This window comes from Schistocerca serialis, chromosome 5, assembly GCF_023864345.2.
Source record: "Schistocerca serialis cubense isolate TAMUIC-IGC-003099 chromosome 5, iqSchSeri2.2, whole genome shotgun sequence".
Classification (NCBI taxonomy): Eukaryota; Metazoa; Arthropoda; class Insecta; order Orthoptera; family Acrididae; genus Schistocerca; species Schistocerca serialis.
The window spans coordinates 721,609,283-721,628,196 of record NC_064642.1 but is presented as its reverse complement, the minus strand read 5'-3'; the positions used below and the strand labels follow the sequence as shown (position 1 = coordinate 721,628,196).

Sequence of the window (18,914 nt, the reverse complement as noted above, 5' to 3'; positions counted from 1 at the left end):
TTAAAAACCTGTTCCGCTACGGCTGATTTGTCGGTATGTCCTAGTCAACAGTTCCTTTTGTGTTCAGTTAAGCGGGTATTGACACTTCTTTTCATTGTTATTTCACAATGGACAATGAAAAGAAGTGTTAATACCCACTTAATCAAACACAAAAGGAAGTGTCCACTAGGACATACCGACAAATCAGCTGTAGCGGAACACTTTTTAAAGATGGTGATCATGAAATAAAATTTAGTGAGACAAGTGTGCTAACCAGGACATCGCAATTGTTATGCCCATATGTATAGGGAAGCTATAGATATTCAGAAACACCACAACAATTTTAATAGAAAAGAGGAAGGCTTTAAGTTAGACAAGATATGGTGCTTGACTTTGCACCAACGGTTTGACAAGCGATTACCTTCAATCGAGAATAATGACGTTAGTCAGAGATAGACTTACAGTCTGCCCCACGTGACTTATGGTGGTGCCCTCTATACGCTCTATGTAAACGGGACCTCCATGGCCTGGCAGCCAGTCATTGACTCACCTCAGAAGATGTTGCCCACAGTTTGCAATGAAATGTCAGGAAGTAGTAGTTTTACAAATCGACCACAGCCTCTCAGTCCGAAAGTTTTACATCTTGTTGCACGACACCTCATGCAGCTGACAATCAAGATTAACCGTTGCAAAAACCTTAAGGTCATTGTCGTATCTTCGCCTGCTGCAACACGGAGTGAATAACCATCCCCAGGGTCTCTCCACTCTTCGGCGGGTTCGTGCTTGGCTGCCATGGGGCCCTAGCCTTTGCAGCATCTTTTCCCTTCTGTGCTGCATGTCTATCCTCTTGCTATTCTTTTTGCCCCTTCCTTGGAGAACATGTCTGGGGTGTTATTGGGAATGTTCTGCATTGTCTGTTGCTGACACAACAGTCTCACCACTGTTTTTCATTCCCTTTTACTTTCTTTGTTTCCCTTCTCCTCTTGTTCCTCCACTTTGGCATTTGAGGTTCCCCTTTTTCTTCTTCCTCCCTGTGCGCTCCTGAAGGCTGGCCCACGTGTCTGATGTGTAACAGGTGAATGGGTCGACAGGTAGGTTTCACATGTACCCCCTGGTACAGGCCAGGCCCGGGGACAGGTGATTGCCTGAGCTGCAACCTTCCCAAATTGCCGATTGGTCCCTCTGTCAGATGATTGGGAGGTGTGAACAATAACCTAAGGCGGGTGTGCCCCCTTGTGAAGGGGCCCCCAGTTGGAAGGAGCACGCCATTGGAGATGCTGGCAATCATGGGTGATTTTCTCGTGATGAGCCAGTCATCTTTCCAATCAACATCTACGAAACGTAAACATAATGAGGCTAACAATTCAAAGACCCTGCCAGCTGCACCATGTTTACTTGTGGTCTCGTGTACTTACGACGATCAGTCCTTTGCCATAGTAAATCCGTTTATTGTTATTCAGAAAGGTGTTGATGCAATTGCTGGCCCTGTGAAATCCTGCTCTCGTTTACGGAATGGCACTTTGTTTTTTAGACTACTTCTGATTTTCAAGCACAACAACTGCTTGCCGCCTTGCTTCTCCACGCCTACCCTGTTCATGTCGAGGCCCATAGAACACTGAATTCTTCCCCTGGTGTTATCTACACTGGGCTGCTTGATGGTGTAATGGAGGCCGAAATCCAGTCTTACCCCTCTGATCAGGGTGTCATTGCCGTCCATCGTGTGATGAAAAAGGTAGATTCCTCCGTAGTGCCCACCCACACTCTTTTTCTCACCTTTGATAGAGTGGTGCTTCCGTCCAAGATCAAAGCAGGCTATGAAATTATCACAGTTTGACCGTACATTGTGAACCTGATGTGCTGCTACCAGTGTCATCGTTTCAACCACCCTAGAATGTCTTGTCGACACCCAGGCAAATTTGTAACCTGTGGTAGGGTTGCGCACAAGGATGGTTGTTTGCCTCCTCCTCCCTGCTGTATCAACTGCAATGGCAGCCATGCTGCCTCCTCTCTGGATTGTCCTGTGTATCTTGATGAGTGGGCTGTCCAAGAGATCCGGGTAAAGGAAAAAGTGCCTTGCCCATCACTCGCAAGTTATTGGCGAGTTGCAAACCCTGCATTCTCCTGTCTGGCACCTATAGTTTTGTTCTTGTTACCCCTCACTCCATGAAGGACATGGCCACGTAGACATACAACCTCAAATTCAGCTCTGAGGTTGTAAAATTGCCCAGCGTCAAGGTAGCATCAGCGTCCCCCCATTCAGCTGTGCAACAAGCCATCAAACTCTTGCCTCAAGGGGCAAAACCACCAGTTACACAACTGGTAGGCTGGAAGGGACAGAAGGAGTACTCCTGTGAAGACTTCCTATGTCTCTCCAGCTAAACAACACCGAGTCTTCCTCTGCTAACTGGAAAGGCTCGAAGAAGTCCACTAAAGGCAAACGGTCTTCTCCTTTGCTGACTCGAAGATCCTTTTTGACGGTGTTGCCACGAGATACCTTAGCCCGGCCGGTCTCCGTGTCACTGTTGCGCACCACCAACTGTTTTTCAGTATTGGACTCCACAGACCGACAGCACATGCAAGCCAAAGCAGCCAAGGTGACACTCCCTACATCTCTTCCTCATCATAACTCATCCAGTGGAACATTCACAACCTTCGGTCCCACAAAGAGGGTTTACGGCTACTTTTAGCATTGCAGTGTCCCCTTGTACTCTGCCTTCAGGAAACGAATTGCATCCTCACGACTGCTTTGAGCTTTCACATTTCTTCCTGGTTTGTTTTGCCCTTCCCCCTGAGGTCGGCGTTCCATCTCATGGGGATGTCGTGCTATTCTTATGGCATGATGCTGATAGTCAACCCATCTCCCTGGCTACCCATCTTCAGGTTGTTGCAGTTCGCCTTTTCCTTCCCCACCTGACTTTTTCCCTCCGTACCATTTATGTCCCTCCGTCATTAGCTGTCACCAGGGCAGACTTCCTTCAGCTTATTTGGCAGCTACCTCCTCCATTTTTGCTACTCGGTGACTTTAATGCGCATCATTCCCTTTGGGGGTTTCCCAGGACCTGTCAGAGAGGTGCCCTCTTGGCTGATCTACTTAACCAACTCAACCTCTTCTGCCTTAACACTGGAGGACCCACTTTCCTTTCTGACTCCTCGCACACCTATTCCCATTTGGAACTATCGTTCTGCACTACCCAGCTTGCCCTACATCTCTAGTGGTCTGTTGTTTCTGACACCTACTCAAGCAACCATTTCCCATGTGCTATCCGTTTGCTGATTCCTACCCCAACTATGCGCACACCCAAATGGCAGCTTACTAAGGCTGACTGGCAGCCTTACTCATCCCTGGCGCCCTTTGAAGAGCAAGATTTCCCCAGTTGCGATGACCAGGTGGAATACCTCACAAGCATTATCCTTACAACTGCAGAACATTCCATTCCACCCACTTCCTCTTTACCACACCGTGTCGCAGTCCTTTGGTGGACTGAGGCATGCCGCAACACAATTCGTGCATGGAGACATGCTCTCCACGTTTTTAACCATCATCCTATGATGGCAAACTGCATTCATTACAAACAGATGCATGCAAAATGTTGTCGTGTTTCTTCGGGATAGCAGAAAAGTTAGCTGGATTTCATTCACTAGCTCTTTTAACAGGTCTACCACGTCCTCTGTCATGTGGGCCATCCTCCGATGGCTCTCTGGGACCAAGATCCATTCCCCAATTTCTGACCTGACAGTAGCAGATGATTGCATTGGGGACCATATTGTGATCTCCAACACCTTGGACCTCCCGTTTTCCAGAAATTTCGAGCTCTTCCCACTATCATCCTGCCTTCCTCCATCGGAAACGAATGGAGGAGGCTCGGGCGATACCCTTCTCTTCTCAGAATCGTGATTGCTACAATGCTGCCTTTACTAGGAGGGAGCTAGATCATGCTCTCAGCTCATCCCAATCCTCCATCCTAGGGCCAGATGCTGTCCACATTCAGACGTTGCAGCACCTTTCTCTTGTGGGCAAGCACTTTCTACTTAACACATACAACCGCATCTGGGCAGAAGGCACATTACCCGGAAGTTGGCATGAAGCCACAGTCATTCCCATACCTAAGGCCGGTAAGGACAAGAACCTTCCTTCTAGCTAGTGCCCCATATCTCCACCAGCTGCATTTCCCAAGGTGATGGAACATATGAATCACACCCAGCTGGTATGGTGGCTCGGGTGTTGCAATTTACTAACTGCACAGTGTGAATTTAGAGTGTGGGGTTCTGCATGTCATGAATGGGTTTCTGCGGAAAACCCAGATTGTGGCTGTGTTTTTCGATTTGGAGAAGGCCTACGGCACTTGCTGGAGAACTGGTATCCTCTGTACTCTTTACACGTGGGGCTTTCGTGGCCGTCTGCCCTGTTTGCTTCAGGAATTTTCAAAAGATCAAGTTTTCAAAGTGCATGTGAGTTCTTGCTTGTCGGACACCTTTATCTATGAAAATGATGTGCCTCAGGGTTCCATCTTGAGTGTCGTCCTCTTTGCTATCACCGTTAACCCTCTAATGGTCTGGTTCCCGCCGGGCATCTCTGGTTCCCTTTTTGTTGACGATTTTGCCATCTATTGCAGTTTTCCGTGGACCTGTCTCACTGAGTGGCAGCTTCAGTGATGTCTTGATTGTCTTTACTCCTGGAGCATCGACAGTGGCTTTTGTTTTTCACTGACAAAACCGTATGTATGAATTTCTGCCGGTGCAAATGGCTTCTCCCACCATCTTTACATCTTTGGCCTGTTGCCCTTCTGTTCGTTGAAACTACGAAATTCCTGGGGCTCATGCTCGATAGGAAACACTCTTGGTCCTCCCATATGTGTTAAGTGGCAGCCTACTGTACGCGGTCTCTCACTGTCCTCCATGTCGTCAATGGTACTTCGTGGGGTCAGATCGAACCACCCTCCTTTGTTTGTACCGGTCCCTCATCTGTTTGAAACTAGACTGTGGGTGCTTTGTTTGTGCGTCTGCACGTCCATCCCTTTTACAATGTCTCAACACCACCCACCATTGTGGCATCCATTTGGCCTTTGGTGCCTTTTACACTGGCCCGGTTGAGAGTGTGTATGCTGAAGCTGCTGAACTACCACTGTCCTACTGCCATGACTTTCTCCTCAGCAGGTATGTGTGCTATTTGTCTGCAATACATGGCCACCCATCCTATGTCTCCTTCTTCGATGATTCCTTTGATCACCGGTATGGGGCACATCCCTCTTCTGTGTTACCTTCTGGAGACCGCTTTCAACACTTGCTAAGGCAGCTTAACTTCATACTACCTGCCACTTTACCACTGGGTGTGAACCCTTCACCACCTTGGCTTTGTGAAGAGGCCCATGTTAAGCTTGGCCTTCATTCGCTACCTAAGGACACTACTCCAGTCTCACTCTATCATTTCAGTTTCATAACCTTCGCATGTAACTTCATGATAGTACCTTTGTGTACACTGTTGGTCCTCGGACTGACCTTCGTCATTCCAGCCCATTGTCTTTCGATATCGGCTTCTGACACACTGCTCAGTATTTACAGCCGAGCTCTTCACCCTATATTGGCCCACGGAGTACATCTGACAATACAGACTTTTCAATTGTGTCCTCTGCTCAGATTCTCTCAGCATCCTTCAAAGTTTCTGTGCGCTGTACACTGCCCATCTCACAGTGCTACAGATCCACTAAAACTGGCACTTGCTTACTCTTAGTGGAGCCACTGTGATGTTTATGTTGGTTCCTAGTCATGTCGGTCTACCAGCAAATGAGTCTACTGATGCTGGTGCCAAGGCTGCAGTCCTTGTACCTCAGCCCACTCATTCCTATATTCCCTCCGATGATCTCTGTGTTGCTGTCTGTCAGGAGGTGGTGCCCCTTTGGCATCGCCATTTGTCCTCTCTTCATGGGAATAAGTTCCGGCTTACCTCTCCCAGCAGTTTGAACGACCTCCTCTCGGCCCTCCCACCAGGAGGTGGTCATTTTAACTAGGTTGCGTATTGGACACTGCCAGTTTGGCCATTGTCTTTTGTTAAGTGGCGCTACCCCACCACTTTGTACACATTGCGCTTAAGTTGTAACTATTTACCGTCTGATTTATCATCCATTTTAGCTAATGACACGTGGGCTGTAGACCACTTTTTACTTTTTACCCGCCAAAGCAATATGGCGAAGGCCATTTAATTTTTATCATGGACCTCCGTTTCTGTTTGGTGTCTTTTTAGCCCTTTCTCCATGTCCCTGTTTTCGATGTTTTCACTTCTGTCAAGTGGGACTGATGTATAGTTGTTTTTTGACTCCTCTCTGTCTTTGTGTTCTATAGTTTTGACTTGGGCATGTATGACCCCAGTTGTTTTTTGCACCCTAAAGCAAAACAAACAAAGTACAAACTGCTGTAACTATAAATCAAAGTAACTTACTGGGAACACAGCACGCTCTTCCAACAATTACTTCACAGAATGGTTACACACAGTTAATGACCAAATACCACACACAGTATGAAACAACGTCAAACATGAACATGCAGTACAAGAATGTGGCACTAAATTACAACATACTATTTACAAACATGACCTGACTCAAGAACACCCCATCACAATGATGTCACACAACACACATCACGGGTCAAAGCAGATGGGTGGAATTGGATGCTTCCCTTGGCCCTTTACTGTAGTCTTCTTCTTCTTCTTCTTCTTCTTCTTCTTCTAATGTTCCCCACAGATAAACATCTGGCAAACTTGCAGGCTGTTTTGTGCTTCTTGAACTACTATTCCAATGGTCTCCAGACATTCTGTTACAGAGGACTATAATTACCTCTGTGGAATGCATTGAACATCCGTTATGTTGCTGTCGTGTCTTAGTCCAGTGGGATGTCATTGAATAACTGTAGAAACCTATCTGGTGGGAACTGTAAATGCTTGTCACAGTTTTGTATTTCGTGAATAATGTAGAGACAAGCGATGCAATTCCTCGAAAGCTTGCACCACATGTAGATAGACCAAGGTCATTGTTTTTCCAGTTCTTCTCAACCACTGTGTAGTCTCAGCTGACAAGTAGTCCATATTATGCTGATTGATACGCCCTATGTTTGTAATGAATTTTAATGTGTACACAAAATCTTCCAGAGAATCTTTAAATCACCTTGCATGTTCCATAGCTGCATTGTTCAAAGGACTGTTACTGATTTTGAAAGTCATTGTTGCTGTAGCAAAATATGAAAAGTATGAACTATGTTGAAATGTAGTATTTGCAGAACACTCTTTGGTTGAACTAGTACATTAAAGCATCATTGTAGTGACATGCTGATTGAGTGTTGCTGTTGCTGAATTGTTGGTTGAAGTTCTATCGTTAGTGGCTGCTCTCTTTCATTGGTGTATTTATTTCTCACACTTCCAGTTTCTTGAAATTTTTTTGATGGTTGCGAATACAGATTGTGAGTTTTGGCATTATTAGATGTCATAATTTGGCAGCTAATGTAAAAAAAAAAAATTACTTGCTACTTTTCTGCTATAACTTTTTGAAAAGTGAAAACTGCACCATAATATGTCCATTTATTCTGGATATATTTGGACTGGCCTTTCTTAGCTGCCACAGCTTGTATACCTATATCGTTTCAGACAAATTATGTCCAAATTGTGGCATATGAGGAAATTTTGTTGATGAGTCAAGCGCCCTAGTTCGGGTTGTTAGACATGGTAGAAGTCAGTTTACTTCGTGCCTTATCGCAATGCTGCCATTCCAACATATCCATGGAGAATGGTTTGAATTATTGTGTATGAGCTATGAAATTATTGTATGTGAGATATGCAGAATGTAAAGGATGTTGGCACCACTGGAGGAGTTACTTCCTCTTGCAGGGCTACTCCCTGCGTGCCTTACCCAATCAGTTCTGAAGCAAGCTCGATATGAAATTTACACCCTGTGAACCAATTATTATTTTGGAAGTAAATTTAAGCAATAGCTTCACAAAGCTGTGTGTGAAATACGGCAACAACATTTCACTAAACCATTTCCTTTCCATATTTCGATGACTAAGTTGGTTGACAATGCAGCACTTTTCATTTTCAGTAACAAAGGAAACCAGTTAAATTCTGTACCACCCAATGTCTGATGGACACCAGTACTTCATACATTTCTGTTGAATTATAAAGTGACACACTCTGAAATTTTTTCACTTAAATATGCACTTGTAACTAGTTCTAAAGTTGGAAGGTCATTTTGTTTGTACAAAACATATATGTGAAAAAAGTTTGGAGGAATGATGGTTGTTTACTGTCTTAGGAGAAAGTAGAACTGTAGAACTGAATTTTGATACTGCATTTTTATATTGTTTTGTTGCCTTATTGTGCATATTTAGTTATACCACATGAATGCCTGCATGTTTTACAGTTCAGTCTGCCTTTGCTTCTGTCTAGCTAGATAATCATCTGAAATAGAGAAGGATCTAGTTTTGAGTCCTGTTGTGACACACAGATTGAAGTATAGAGGTAGTATTGGACCCTCTCAAAAGACTGATAGTAGTGTAGCCTATGGTCTAGGTTAGCTTGGACAAGGGTAATTTGGTTGCGAGTTGGTGAAGCCAATGAATGTGAATTCCAAATAAAGGTTTTGTAACAGAATCATCTGTAGCATAGCTGAATGTTCATGTTCACACCATATTTAATGCACTTGGCCATATTTAATGCACCTTTCACCATAAAAAAATAAAACTGCAATGTTAATTCGGGAAACCTGTATTAGCTACTGGACAAGTCCCTGCCGAGAATTTTTATGCATATTATGCACACCTTTCATGCACAAATTATGAAATATGCAAGGGGGTTGGGGGCTCCCACCGTGTAACTGTCACTAGATTCAATCTGAAAGTGAAGTACTAATCACTATGTTGATTTCTTATTGGAGCAGCAAAGTTGTTGCCTTTGGAGACAACACTCTTTGAGAGTGTTAGATTTTACAGCTTTGGCCATACACTTATAGGCTACTTGTAGAAAACATAATATTTAATGTCTTATATTGGCAACTGTTAATCTTATTGCTGTAATGTTTATGTAAAAAAATATTTTTATACTAAATACATCTGTGTGAAATTGTTTTTCACAGGAGTTGAACGAGTACAGTTGTGTAGCACAGCTAAAGTATTAAGTGCGACAGCAAATAGCTGAACAAGAAAGGTATATTCAGCAAAGTGATTAGAAGTCTAAAAGTATGAGCCACAGTAAAAAAAAGAAGCGAAGCCAAAGCAAGAAAAAGAGGAGCAGGAGGAGAGATAGGAGTGCAAGCAGGAGCAGCAGTGGCAGTGGTACCTCGTCAAGTGGACAAAGTTCAGCTGCTAGTAGCCGCAGCCCGAGCAGGACATGGCGGCACAGTAGTCGCAGTGTAACTCGATCACACCGGAGAGGCAGTCGCAGTAGAAGTCGTGTTGGTCGACGAAGTAGTAGGAGCTTGAGTCGCATTCGGCGTCAAATTAGTCGCAGTTTGAGTCGAATACGTAGAAGAGTAAGCAGGACACGCAGCCGTAGTCGGCCAAAACTTCGTGGACGGCGCAGTAGTAGAAGTCTGAGTCGTATTCGCAGGGAAGTTAGTCGGAGTTTGAGTAGAATACGGAGGCAGAGACGCAGTCCCAGTCGTAGCCTCCGCCGCTGGAGAACCCCGACCCGCAGCCTAAGTCGCCTCAGGTGGTTGCGCAGGGCACGGACTCCAAGCCGTAGTCGCAGCCGTCGGCGTCGTAGGAGGAGCAGTGTGAGTCGTAGCCCAAGCAGGCTACGGAGGCGCCGAAGCCCAAGCATTCGGAGGCGAAGACGAACTGTAAGTCGTAGTGTAAGTAGGCTAAGGAAGAGTATCAGCCGAAGTCTAAGTCGCATCCGCAGAAGACGACGTAGCCTGAGCCATAAACGTAGTATAAGTGGCAAACGGAGCCGGAGTCACAAACGTAGTCCGAGCCAGAAACGAAGTTTAAGCCTTAAGCGTAGCCCGAGCTGCAAACGAAGCCTTAGCCGCAAAAGAAGTTTGAGCCGCAACCGCAGTGTTAGCAATAGGCATAGTCCTTCTCCGACACCACTCGGTAAATCACGTAGGGGTAGGAGTCAGTCACCTTCTTCGAGAAGAAGCTCAAGTCACAACAGGAGTGTATCTCCTTCCCCAAGAAGGAGTGAGAGCAGAAAAAGAAGCGATTCTCAAGTTCAGCAGAATACTTCAAGTAAAAGACGCAGTTGTAGTGTGAGGAAATCCAGCCTGACAGGTAGTGTTAGTCGGAAACTAAGTGAAAGCCCTGTACGTAGCTTCAGTGGAAAGCGAAGTTTGAGTCCAGAGCACAGTCCAAGTTGCAGCAGAAGCTCTGCTCGTCAAAAGACGGCAGAACAGAAAAGTTCCAGGTCTCAGAAGCATCAAAGTGCACACAGTGAAAAGAACAACTCTCATAATACAAAAAGCCTTACACCATGTAAGAATTCTGTTGCTAGTGAAGAGCAAAGTAAGGAAACCAACGGTGGGGAAAACGAGAAAATTACTGAGATCTTCATCAAACAGGAAGTGCTAAGTGAGGATGAATCTGCTGAACCTACAGTCCAGGCTCTTGCGTCACCAAACTCTTCATGTTTTGGCGACACTGTTGGGGCAGTACCTAGTACTGCTATTAAAGTAGAAAGTGCAGTGGAAGATATGAAGAATGGTGAAAAGGTGGAAGTTAATGGCACTTGCAATACAGATAATCAGAACAGTGGTGGTGATGCTGTTAATGCAAATACGTGCGAAAACCACAATGCAGAAAGTTTACCTATTATGAGAAGAAATAATAAATTGTTAGATGATACTGAATGTGTTAGTCAAACTAAAAAGGTAGAACATGAAGCAGAAAATGCTAGTAAGGGAGAGCAACAGTGTGTACAAGATGCTGCTGGAAATGAGAACCATGATTCTAATAAAGGGCTATCTGCATCGGTTGAAACTCCATTGGCTGCAGTCATAGCAACTAATGATACGAAACAAAGAGAGAAGGATATAAAAAAGGCAAAACGTAAGAAGAATAAAACACAGTCCGTTGAAAATCAGGAAAGTGGAGAACACAACAGGAAGCGAAATAAAAGGAAGGAAGCAAAAATACAGGGAATAGTTGATGCAGTTCAAGAAAATGAAGCTGCATTAGTGGTGTGTAGAACTGAAACTGGCCAGGTTGTTGGGGACGTATCTACAGTTGAAGCAGATGAAAAGTGTAGTATCAGTGTTGAAAATCAGGGGTTAGTGACTGAAGAACATCACATCACAAATGACCAGAGCAGTGAAATAATAAGTGGTACAAAGGAAGAAGGAAAACCAATTCAAGAATGTGGGAAGAGCACAGTGGAAGAAAAGAAACACAAAAGAAATAAAAAAAATAAGCGACATAAGTGTGAGGAAGATCGGAAATGTGCTAGCGGAATTAAAGAAGAGAAATCTGATGGACAGCTTGTAGGAGAAGCAGCAGAACATATGAGAACCAACAACTGTAGTGCAGTAGCCAATGCAGAGGGAGACATACTGAAAGATGGGCACAAGGAAAAGAAAAAATCTGGAAAGCGCAAGAAATCTAAGAAGGAAAAGAAGTCTAAGAAAGACAAAAAAAGATCTACAAGCGAAGAGAAAAAACCAAAAATTATTTTGGAGCACATCTTAAATGATGAAAAAGCTGTGGAAGATGAAGATAAAATTCAGATTGATGAAGAACATGAGGAGAAACAACATGAAAATATTGAGGCTATTGAAAATAATGTTAATGTAGAACCAAAAACAGTAGATGAACAGACACAACAAAATAACGAACAAACAGAGGCTAACATAACCATTCCACATGCATCAGAGGAAACTTCTGAAGCAATTACAGAAAGCAAAACTGTAGAGCTTGACAGTGTACCAGTAGAATCTCAGATGAAGGCAAATGAAGAAATAAATATGACAGAGCATTCATCTGATACTACAACAAACACATTTACAGAAGGTGTTCCAACTCAGGAAAATGTCAAGTTGCCAGAGGAAGTTAAAAAAAGTGATGATGCTGTAACCATTCATGTGGATGTAATGTTAGACAGTCAAGATGAAAAGACTGGGGATAATGACCTTCCTGCTAAAGATGCAGAGCATCAAAAGACTGAAGATTCTTGCATTGATGGGGAAGTTCTTGTTTGTGAAGACAGTTATTTAGATAGTTCTGGAACGAATAAGGATGATAGCGATATATTGAAGGTTGATAGTAGTCCTGTGGAGCAGGAGGCTGAGAGAAGTGATGAACAAAAAGATGAGACTGTTGATGGTAAAGAGGTTTCTGAGGACAGTAAAATTAATGAGGAGAAAGAAGAAGATAAAGTGTGCAGTACAGAAAGGAAGCGCAGTAGAAGCAGAAGCAGCAAGCATAGGAAAGAGAGTCGTAAACGCAGTGTCAGCAAAAAGAGAAGCCACAGTAGAAAGAGGAGTCGTAGTAGAAAGAGGAGCCGCAGCAGGAAGAGAAGTCGCAGCAGAAAACGGAGTCACAGCAGAAAAAGAAGCCGCAGCCGTGGAAAAAGTGGGAAAAGTCGTAGGAAGTCACGTAGTCGCAGCCGGAAAAGGTCCTCTAGCAGAAGCAAGAAGAGATCACGCAGCAAAAAGAGATCAAGAAGCCGTAAGAGATCGAGGAGTAGGAAGAGATCGAGAAGCAGAAAGAGGTCACGTAGTAGAAAGAGGTCTCGTAGTAGAAGGAGATCTCGTAGTAGGAAAAGATCCCGCAGTAGAAGACGGTCCCGCAGTAGAAGACGATCACGAAGTCGCAGAAGGTCTCCAAGTAGAAGCAGAAGCCGAAGGCGTAGCCAGTCGCACAGTAGACGTGGATCACGCGGTCGTAGACACAGGACACGCAGTAGAAGCCGAAGTCACAGGAGAAGATCACGCAGTCGGAGGCGAACTGTCAGCCGTAGTCGCAGCAGGCGACGATCTCGCACAAGGAGTAGGCGAAGATCACGGAGTCGAAAGCGACGCTCTAGGTCTCGAAGAAAATCACGTTCTCATAGCAAGGGTCGTAAGTCCAAACATAGCCGAACTCGCAGCCGAAGCCATAGTTGTAGCCGTAGTCGAAGCCAAAGTGGCACTGGAAGTGGAGACCGTAAGAAGAAACGTGAAGCTGAATCAGAATCTTCTAATGAAGGTAAAAATGTTGGCAATGAAGACAGAGACAGCAAAGGTGGAAGTCCAGGTGGAGGAGGTGCTAGTGGTAGTGGCAGTGGCAGTGGGGCTGGCGGTGGGGGCTCTGAACCTGGGTCAGCTGGTGGTGGTATATCAGGTAATGCAGATACAAATGATAGTCACTCATCTCCACCTCAAAGGGATTCACAGGCTCCAGCAGATGATCAAGATGGGCAAGATTCAAAATGTATTGATGATAATGTGCAAACGGTTACTCCTCAAGAACCTGTTAATGATGCTCATACAATTGTTCCTCAAGAATCTTTTAACACTGAACATGGGAAAGAAATGCCTTCCAATGTACATAGCCAAGAAAGACCTGATCCCAACAGTAGGGATGAAGATGATAGTAGTGAACACTGTATAAGTGCTACAGGTAGCCAGTTTGTTACCGATGACTGTAGTACAAATATGTTGATCCACAGTAAATGCTTACCAGGTAGGACTCAGTTGGAAATAAATGAACCCCAGCACTTTGACGCCCAAGAAACTCTGAACTCTGATGGAGAAGCGCATGCTAAGGATGAAAATGGTTCATATATGGGGTATCGTGAGGGAGCCATAATTGCTAAATTTGAAAGCTCTTCTGATGGGTCTAAGTGCAATGCAAACTGCACTCGTGATGCAAAGAAAAATGAAGCAAGTGATTGTTATATACCAAAACTGTCTAGTTCTGCACTGGAAAATACCATTTTGAGCATTGAACATACTGGTAGTGAAAGCAGCAACCTTTTAGACCCTAAGGCCAACTGTAATGCTCACATTAGTTCGAATAATGCTATACCTGTAACCGAAAGCAATGGGAATAAATTTAATTCAGAAAATCAGTGTCAGGAAGATTTAGGGGTTGTAAGATGTGATGGTGGAGAAAATTATGAACAGAATAATCTTGCAGCTGAAGTTGTTGGTAATGATCAGAGAAGTTGTAGTGTTAATACATTATTGTCAATTTCACATACTTTGACAGGACAGTTAGACAATAATTTGAACGGAATGGAATGTTCTAATGATTGTATTAGGGAAGTAGTTGATGATGAAGAAGAGTGTATTAGTATTGCAGCCAGCTATGAAGGAATATTAGAAAACACAGATGAGATGGAATCTATTGCTTGTGATGACCAGCCTGAAATGGGAGAAAGAAATTTTGAAGGTGAACAGAAAAAGACCGAAAATTGCCAGTCTAATCGAAAAAATTCAGAACTTTTGGAGTGCATTAAATCTGATCAAAATTCTCCACCATCAGCAGGTCAGAGTGAAGTTAAAAAGAGTCATAGTGCTGAGAATGAAAAATCTGCAGGTAGCAGCGAAAAAAGAAATACTGCCCACATAGATGATAAGACTTGCAGCAAAGACAAGAAAGAGAAGAGCAAAGAAAGCAAATGTCATGCAAAGTCAGCAAAAAGAAGTAGGAGTGAAAGAAGTCATAGTAGTAGCAGAAAGAAATCAAATAGGAGAAGTAAAAGCCACAGTAAGGACAGAAAAAGTAGTAAAGACAGAAAGAGAAGTGAAAGCAAAAATTGTAAAAGAAGCAAGCACAGTAGCAAAAGCAGGAGCCACAGTAGGGATCACAGAAGGCGCAGAAGCAGGAGTAACAGCAAAGATCGAAAAGGCAGTGGAAGCCGGAGTATAAGTAGAAGTGAAAGCAAAAAAAGCAGTAATGAGAGCAAAAGCAAAGAAAGGAAAGATGCAAAGACCAAAACAAAAAAAATAGAAGCAGACTCTAAGGATGAAGATTCTTGTAAAGTAGAAAGTACTAATAAAGAAAGTGAGGCAAGTGATAATTTATTAACAACTAAAACACAGGGCACTAAGGTTCTGCAAGAACAAAATAATACCTCAGGACAGGGCACTGCTGCAGCTACAGGAGTCATTGGCTCAGTTGACAGTATTATAGAGAAAACTAGCAGCGAGGAAAACAGTGAAACTCCTCACGATCAACTCGTAAGTGATACGAATGAGAAGTCTAATGCCATTACTGCAAGTGTAGAAAACTGCATTCAAGATGAGAAGAACTTTTGTGAGGAAATAGACTGTGTTACTGAAATTGAAGAAAAAGAATGTGAGGCCAAAGAGAAGAAGAATAACGAAGAAAAACAAGACAATGAGAATGAAGATGCAAGCAAGAGTTGTAGTAAGAACAGAAGTCATAGCAAGGATAAAACTACTGACAAAGAGAACAAAGAGAGCAAGACAGAGGAAAATAACAACAGTCACAATGAGGTAGAGAGGAAGGTAGTGAATGCCAATAAAGAAAGGAAGAAGGGTGAGAGTCACAGCAAAGAAAGAAAGAGAAGTAAGAGTTGCAGTAAAGAAAGAGAATCCAACAAAAATAATGACAAGGGAAGGAAAAAAAGCAGGAGCCACAGCAAAGAGAAGAGGAAGAGAAAGAGTAAGAGTCAAAGCAAGGAGAGGGGGAGGAGCAAAAGTCGAAGCAGGGAGAGAAGGAAGAGGAGCAACAGCCACAGCAAAGAGAGGAGGAAGAGCGGAAGCCAAAGCAAAGAAAGGAAGAAGAGCAAGAGCCGTAGCAAAGAAAGAAAGAGAAGCCGTAGTCGCAGCAAAGAGAGGAGGAAGAGAAAAAGTAAAAGCCACAGCAAGGAGAGGAAAAGGAAGAGCAGAAGCCGAAGTAAAGATAGAAAGAAGAGAAGCAAGAGCCGCAGCAGGGAGAGGAAGAGAAGCAAGAGCCGCAGCAGGGAAAGGAAGAGAAGCAAGAGCCGCAGCAAGGAGAGGAAGAGAAGCAAGAGCCGCAGCAAGGAGAGGAAGAGAAGCAAGAGCCGCAGCAAGGAGAGGAAGAGAAGCAAGAGCCGCAGCAAGGAGAGGAAGAGAAGCAAGAGCCGCAGCAAGGAGAGGAAGAGGAGCAAGAGCCGCAGCAAGGAGAGGAAGAGGAGCAAGAGCCACAGCAAGGAGAGGAAGAGGAGCAAGAGCCGCAGCAAGGAGAGGAAGAAGAGGAGCAAGAGCCGTAGCAAGGAAAGGAAGAAGAGTAAAAGCAGCAGCAAGGAGAGGAAAAGGAGCAAGAGCTGTAACAAGGATGTGAAAAGTAGGAGTCTTAGCAAGGAGAAAAGTAGCAAAAACGATAGTAAAGAGAAGAAGAGAAGCAGTAGTTGCAGCAAGGAAAGCAAGAAAAGAAAGCGCAGAAGTAGAAGTAATGAAGAGAAAAAGCGCAGGAGGAGGAGGTCAAGGTATGTTACATACTTAGAGTGAGAGAGAGAGAGAGAGAGAGAGAGAGAGAGAGCAATAACATGTTCTTCACAATCATAAGAAACTGGGAAAAACTGGGAAATGTCAGCAGTCACAGTATTTATTGGGGTTTGGGTCTACTTTTTGGTGCACAAGAAACTCATTTTCATTTATCGTGTTGCTCCTTTATCACATTCTCTCTCTCCTCCTCCCTCCCTCCTCTTTTTTCAGTTTTCTTAGCTTAACACTTACTTTGTTACCATTTGTTGTTGTTGTTTTATCTCCAGTCTGAAGACTCGTTTGATGCAGCCCTCCATGTTAATGCTGTGCAAGCCTCTCAGTTGCTGAATAACTACTGAACCATTCCGTTCCAAGTGGTCAATTTTGGAAAAAAATATCCAGATTTTGCTGAAATTTTGTGTACCCTTTTGCGCATGTTCCCAGTGAACATCAGCAAAGTTTTGCTTTTGACATTATACTACTCATTCATTTGACCCCATAGCGCAGCTATCAATAATGCACCCTTGAGTTTTCAGCAACTATCTCTGGAAATATATTGTAGAAAGAAACAAAACTAGGCTGTCTTTTGCAACTTTTTGCACTCTCTTGAATGAAATAACAAAAGATGATTTCTTGAACAATTTTTATACGGATGATTTGAAGCATAGTCAACGTAAAAAATATATGATTGAAAAATGTAAAGGTTTACCTTTTTATACCTTCTGAAGTAATTGCCAGATAAACATGAAACTTGCACATAATAACGTGCCAATATAAAGTCTTAGGATTTAAAATTTAATTCTCCTACTGCTTTCCAATAGTTTACAAATTGAAGACAAAATTGACAGTTTTTGTAAAAATGCCAAAAATGAGTTTTTACAAAAAATTTTGTTGCAAACTCTTTTAAACCATTTTCAAAGAAAGACCATGTTCTAAACCACCTATAAAATTAGATTTAGTTTTCAGTGTGAGTCTATAAGGCCTTAAAAATGTCAGGGTGGAGTTGCGTGGAAAACATGCCGATAGTCTGACATTTTCTTACTATGTTCTGTAATTGTTTAGTACTCTATGGGGAAGGTAATATCAAATGTCCTGTTGACTAGGAAGTGAGATAGTCAGAACGACTCGAAAAAGGGGTTTCTTTTGTCATGGCTCATCATGACATATTTCAGCCTGTTTTTCTGCTATGATAACTATAGAATCAAACTGCTTATAAAATTCAAAATTTAACTTCGTGTTACCAAGGCACTGGACATCATGGTAGAAAAACTGTTGTGCAACAGCTACTACACACATTGTATAAACTGTCTTCACATTTTACACTATTGTCACATTGTGTAAATTTTTGGTGGAGTTCATAGCAGCCTGCCTGACCTTTCTTTCTTTCTTTTTTCTTTCTTTCTTTCTTTCTTTTTCCTTTCTTTTTTTCTTTCTTTCTTTTTTTTTGGGATTCATGTTATAGAGAATTTTGAGTATTTTATAAAATGCTTTTTAACCATCAACTGTTTATTTGTCCCATTAATCATCTGCCGGTTTCGGTTATTAACTATCATTCAGGATGTTGGGTGCAACGGATTAGTTAAAAACACCCCATACCCCTTTGTAGCTGAACAAGGCATATGTTTAGCTTCAAAGGGATATGGGATGCATTTAACTAATCTGTTGTACTCTGCATCCTGGATGATCATTAATAACCGAAACTGGTAGATGACAAATGGGACAAATAAACAGCTCATGGTTAATATGCATTTTGTGGGTGTTGAACCTTACCTTATGGAAACATAACAAATTTTGAGTGTGTTTTTTTTTTTTTTTTTATCATGCAATGCTATTGATGTGCTAGTTTAATTCTGGTTTAAAGTATACATATTTTGTGTTTGCATAGTCTGCAGTTTATGTGAAACAATAGTGTATGGATGAAAAATTATATAATTGTGTTGCCATGCTTCACAGGGGCTTAACCACTGCTGGTTTCTTGCAAAATGAAACCAACATCTCCATTTCCATAGGGCTCACATGTGGGTTTCTATACACAGGTTCTCAAGCCTGATGAGTGTTTCCTTACACAGGATTCCAAACCTGATGATAAATTTCTTTAAATGTCAGATCAAAGCTAGAAGTGATCTCTTTTTATGATCCCGAGCTGATGTTTACTCAGATTACGTGAATATTATATTTCATTAATTTGCTGTAGAATGTCATGATGAAAACTATACTGCCAGCCAGAGGAGTTCACTGATAGTGCTGCAATAATTGCAATAATGTGCTGTATCAGAGCACAGCATTTGCCACTCTTTGATGGGTAATGAAATAAATTTGCTGAGCCATGAGGGTACATAAACTTATTAAAGCATCCTTCTGGTCAGCAGGAGTCTGAAGGCATAGTGTGGTTTGAAAAGTTTATGGAGTGGAACGGAAAAAAGTACTTACCTCACTGAAACTTCTTTTTATTTTTCATTGTAGTCTTCTTGTCAATTAATGCACTTGGTTCAATGATGTTCCAGTGCCTAGATCCCATCTCGAAAATGAGTTTCCTCCAGGCCTGCAAAATAGTTGTCAACTCTG

General features: G+C 42.9%; 1 protein-coding gene across 4 annotated transcripts in view; it reads left to right on the top strand.

Moving 5' to 3' along the window:
- Window positions 1–18,914, top strand: part of LOC126481405 (serine/arginine repetitive matrix protein 2-like) — a 349,894-nt gene that overhangs the window by 11,896 nt on the left and 319,084 nt on the right. For all 4 annotated transcript variants that reach the window (XR_007587552.1, XR_007587553.1, XM_050105134.1 and 1 more), the window contains exon 2: window positions 9,093–16,351. Coding sequence is in view for 2 of the 4 variants with exons in the window: in XM_050105134.1 (XP_049961091.1) it covers window positions 9,198–16,351 (7,154 nt within the window). In the remaining 2 variants the exon portion in view is untranslated. The remainder of the gene's footprint in view (window positions 1–9,092; window positions 16,352–18,914) is intronic.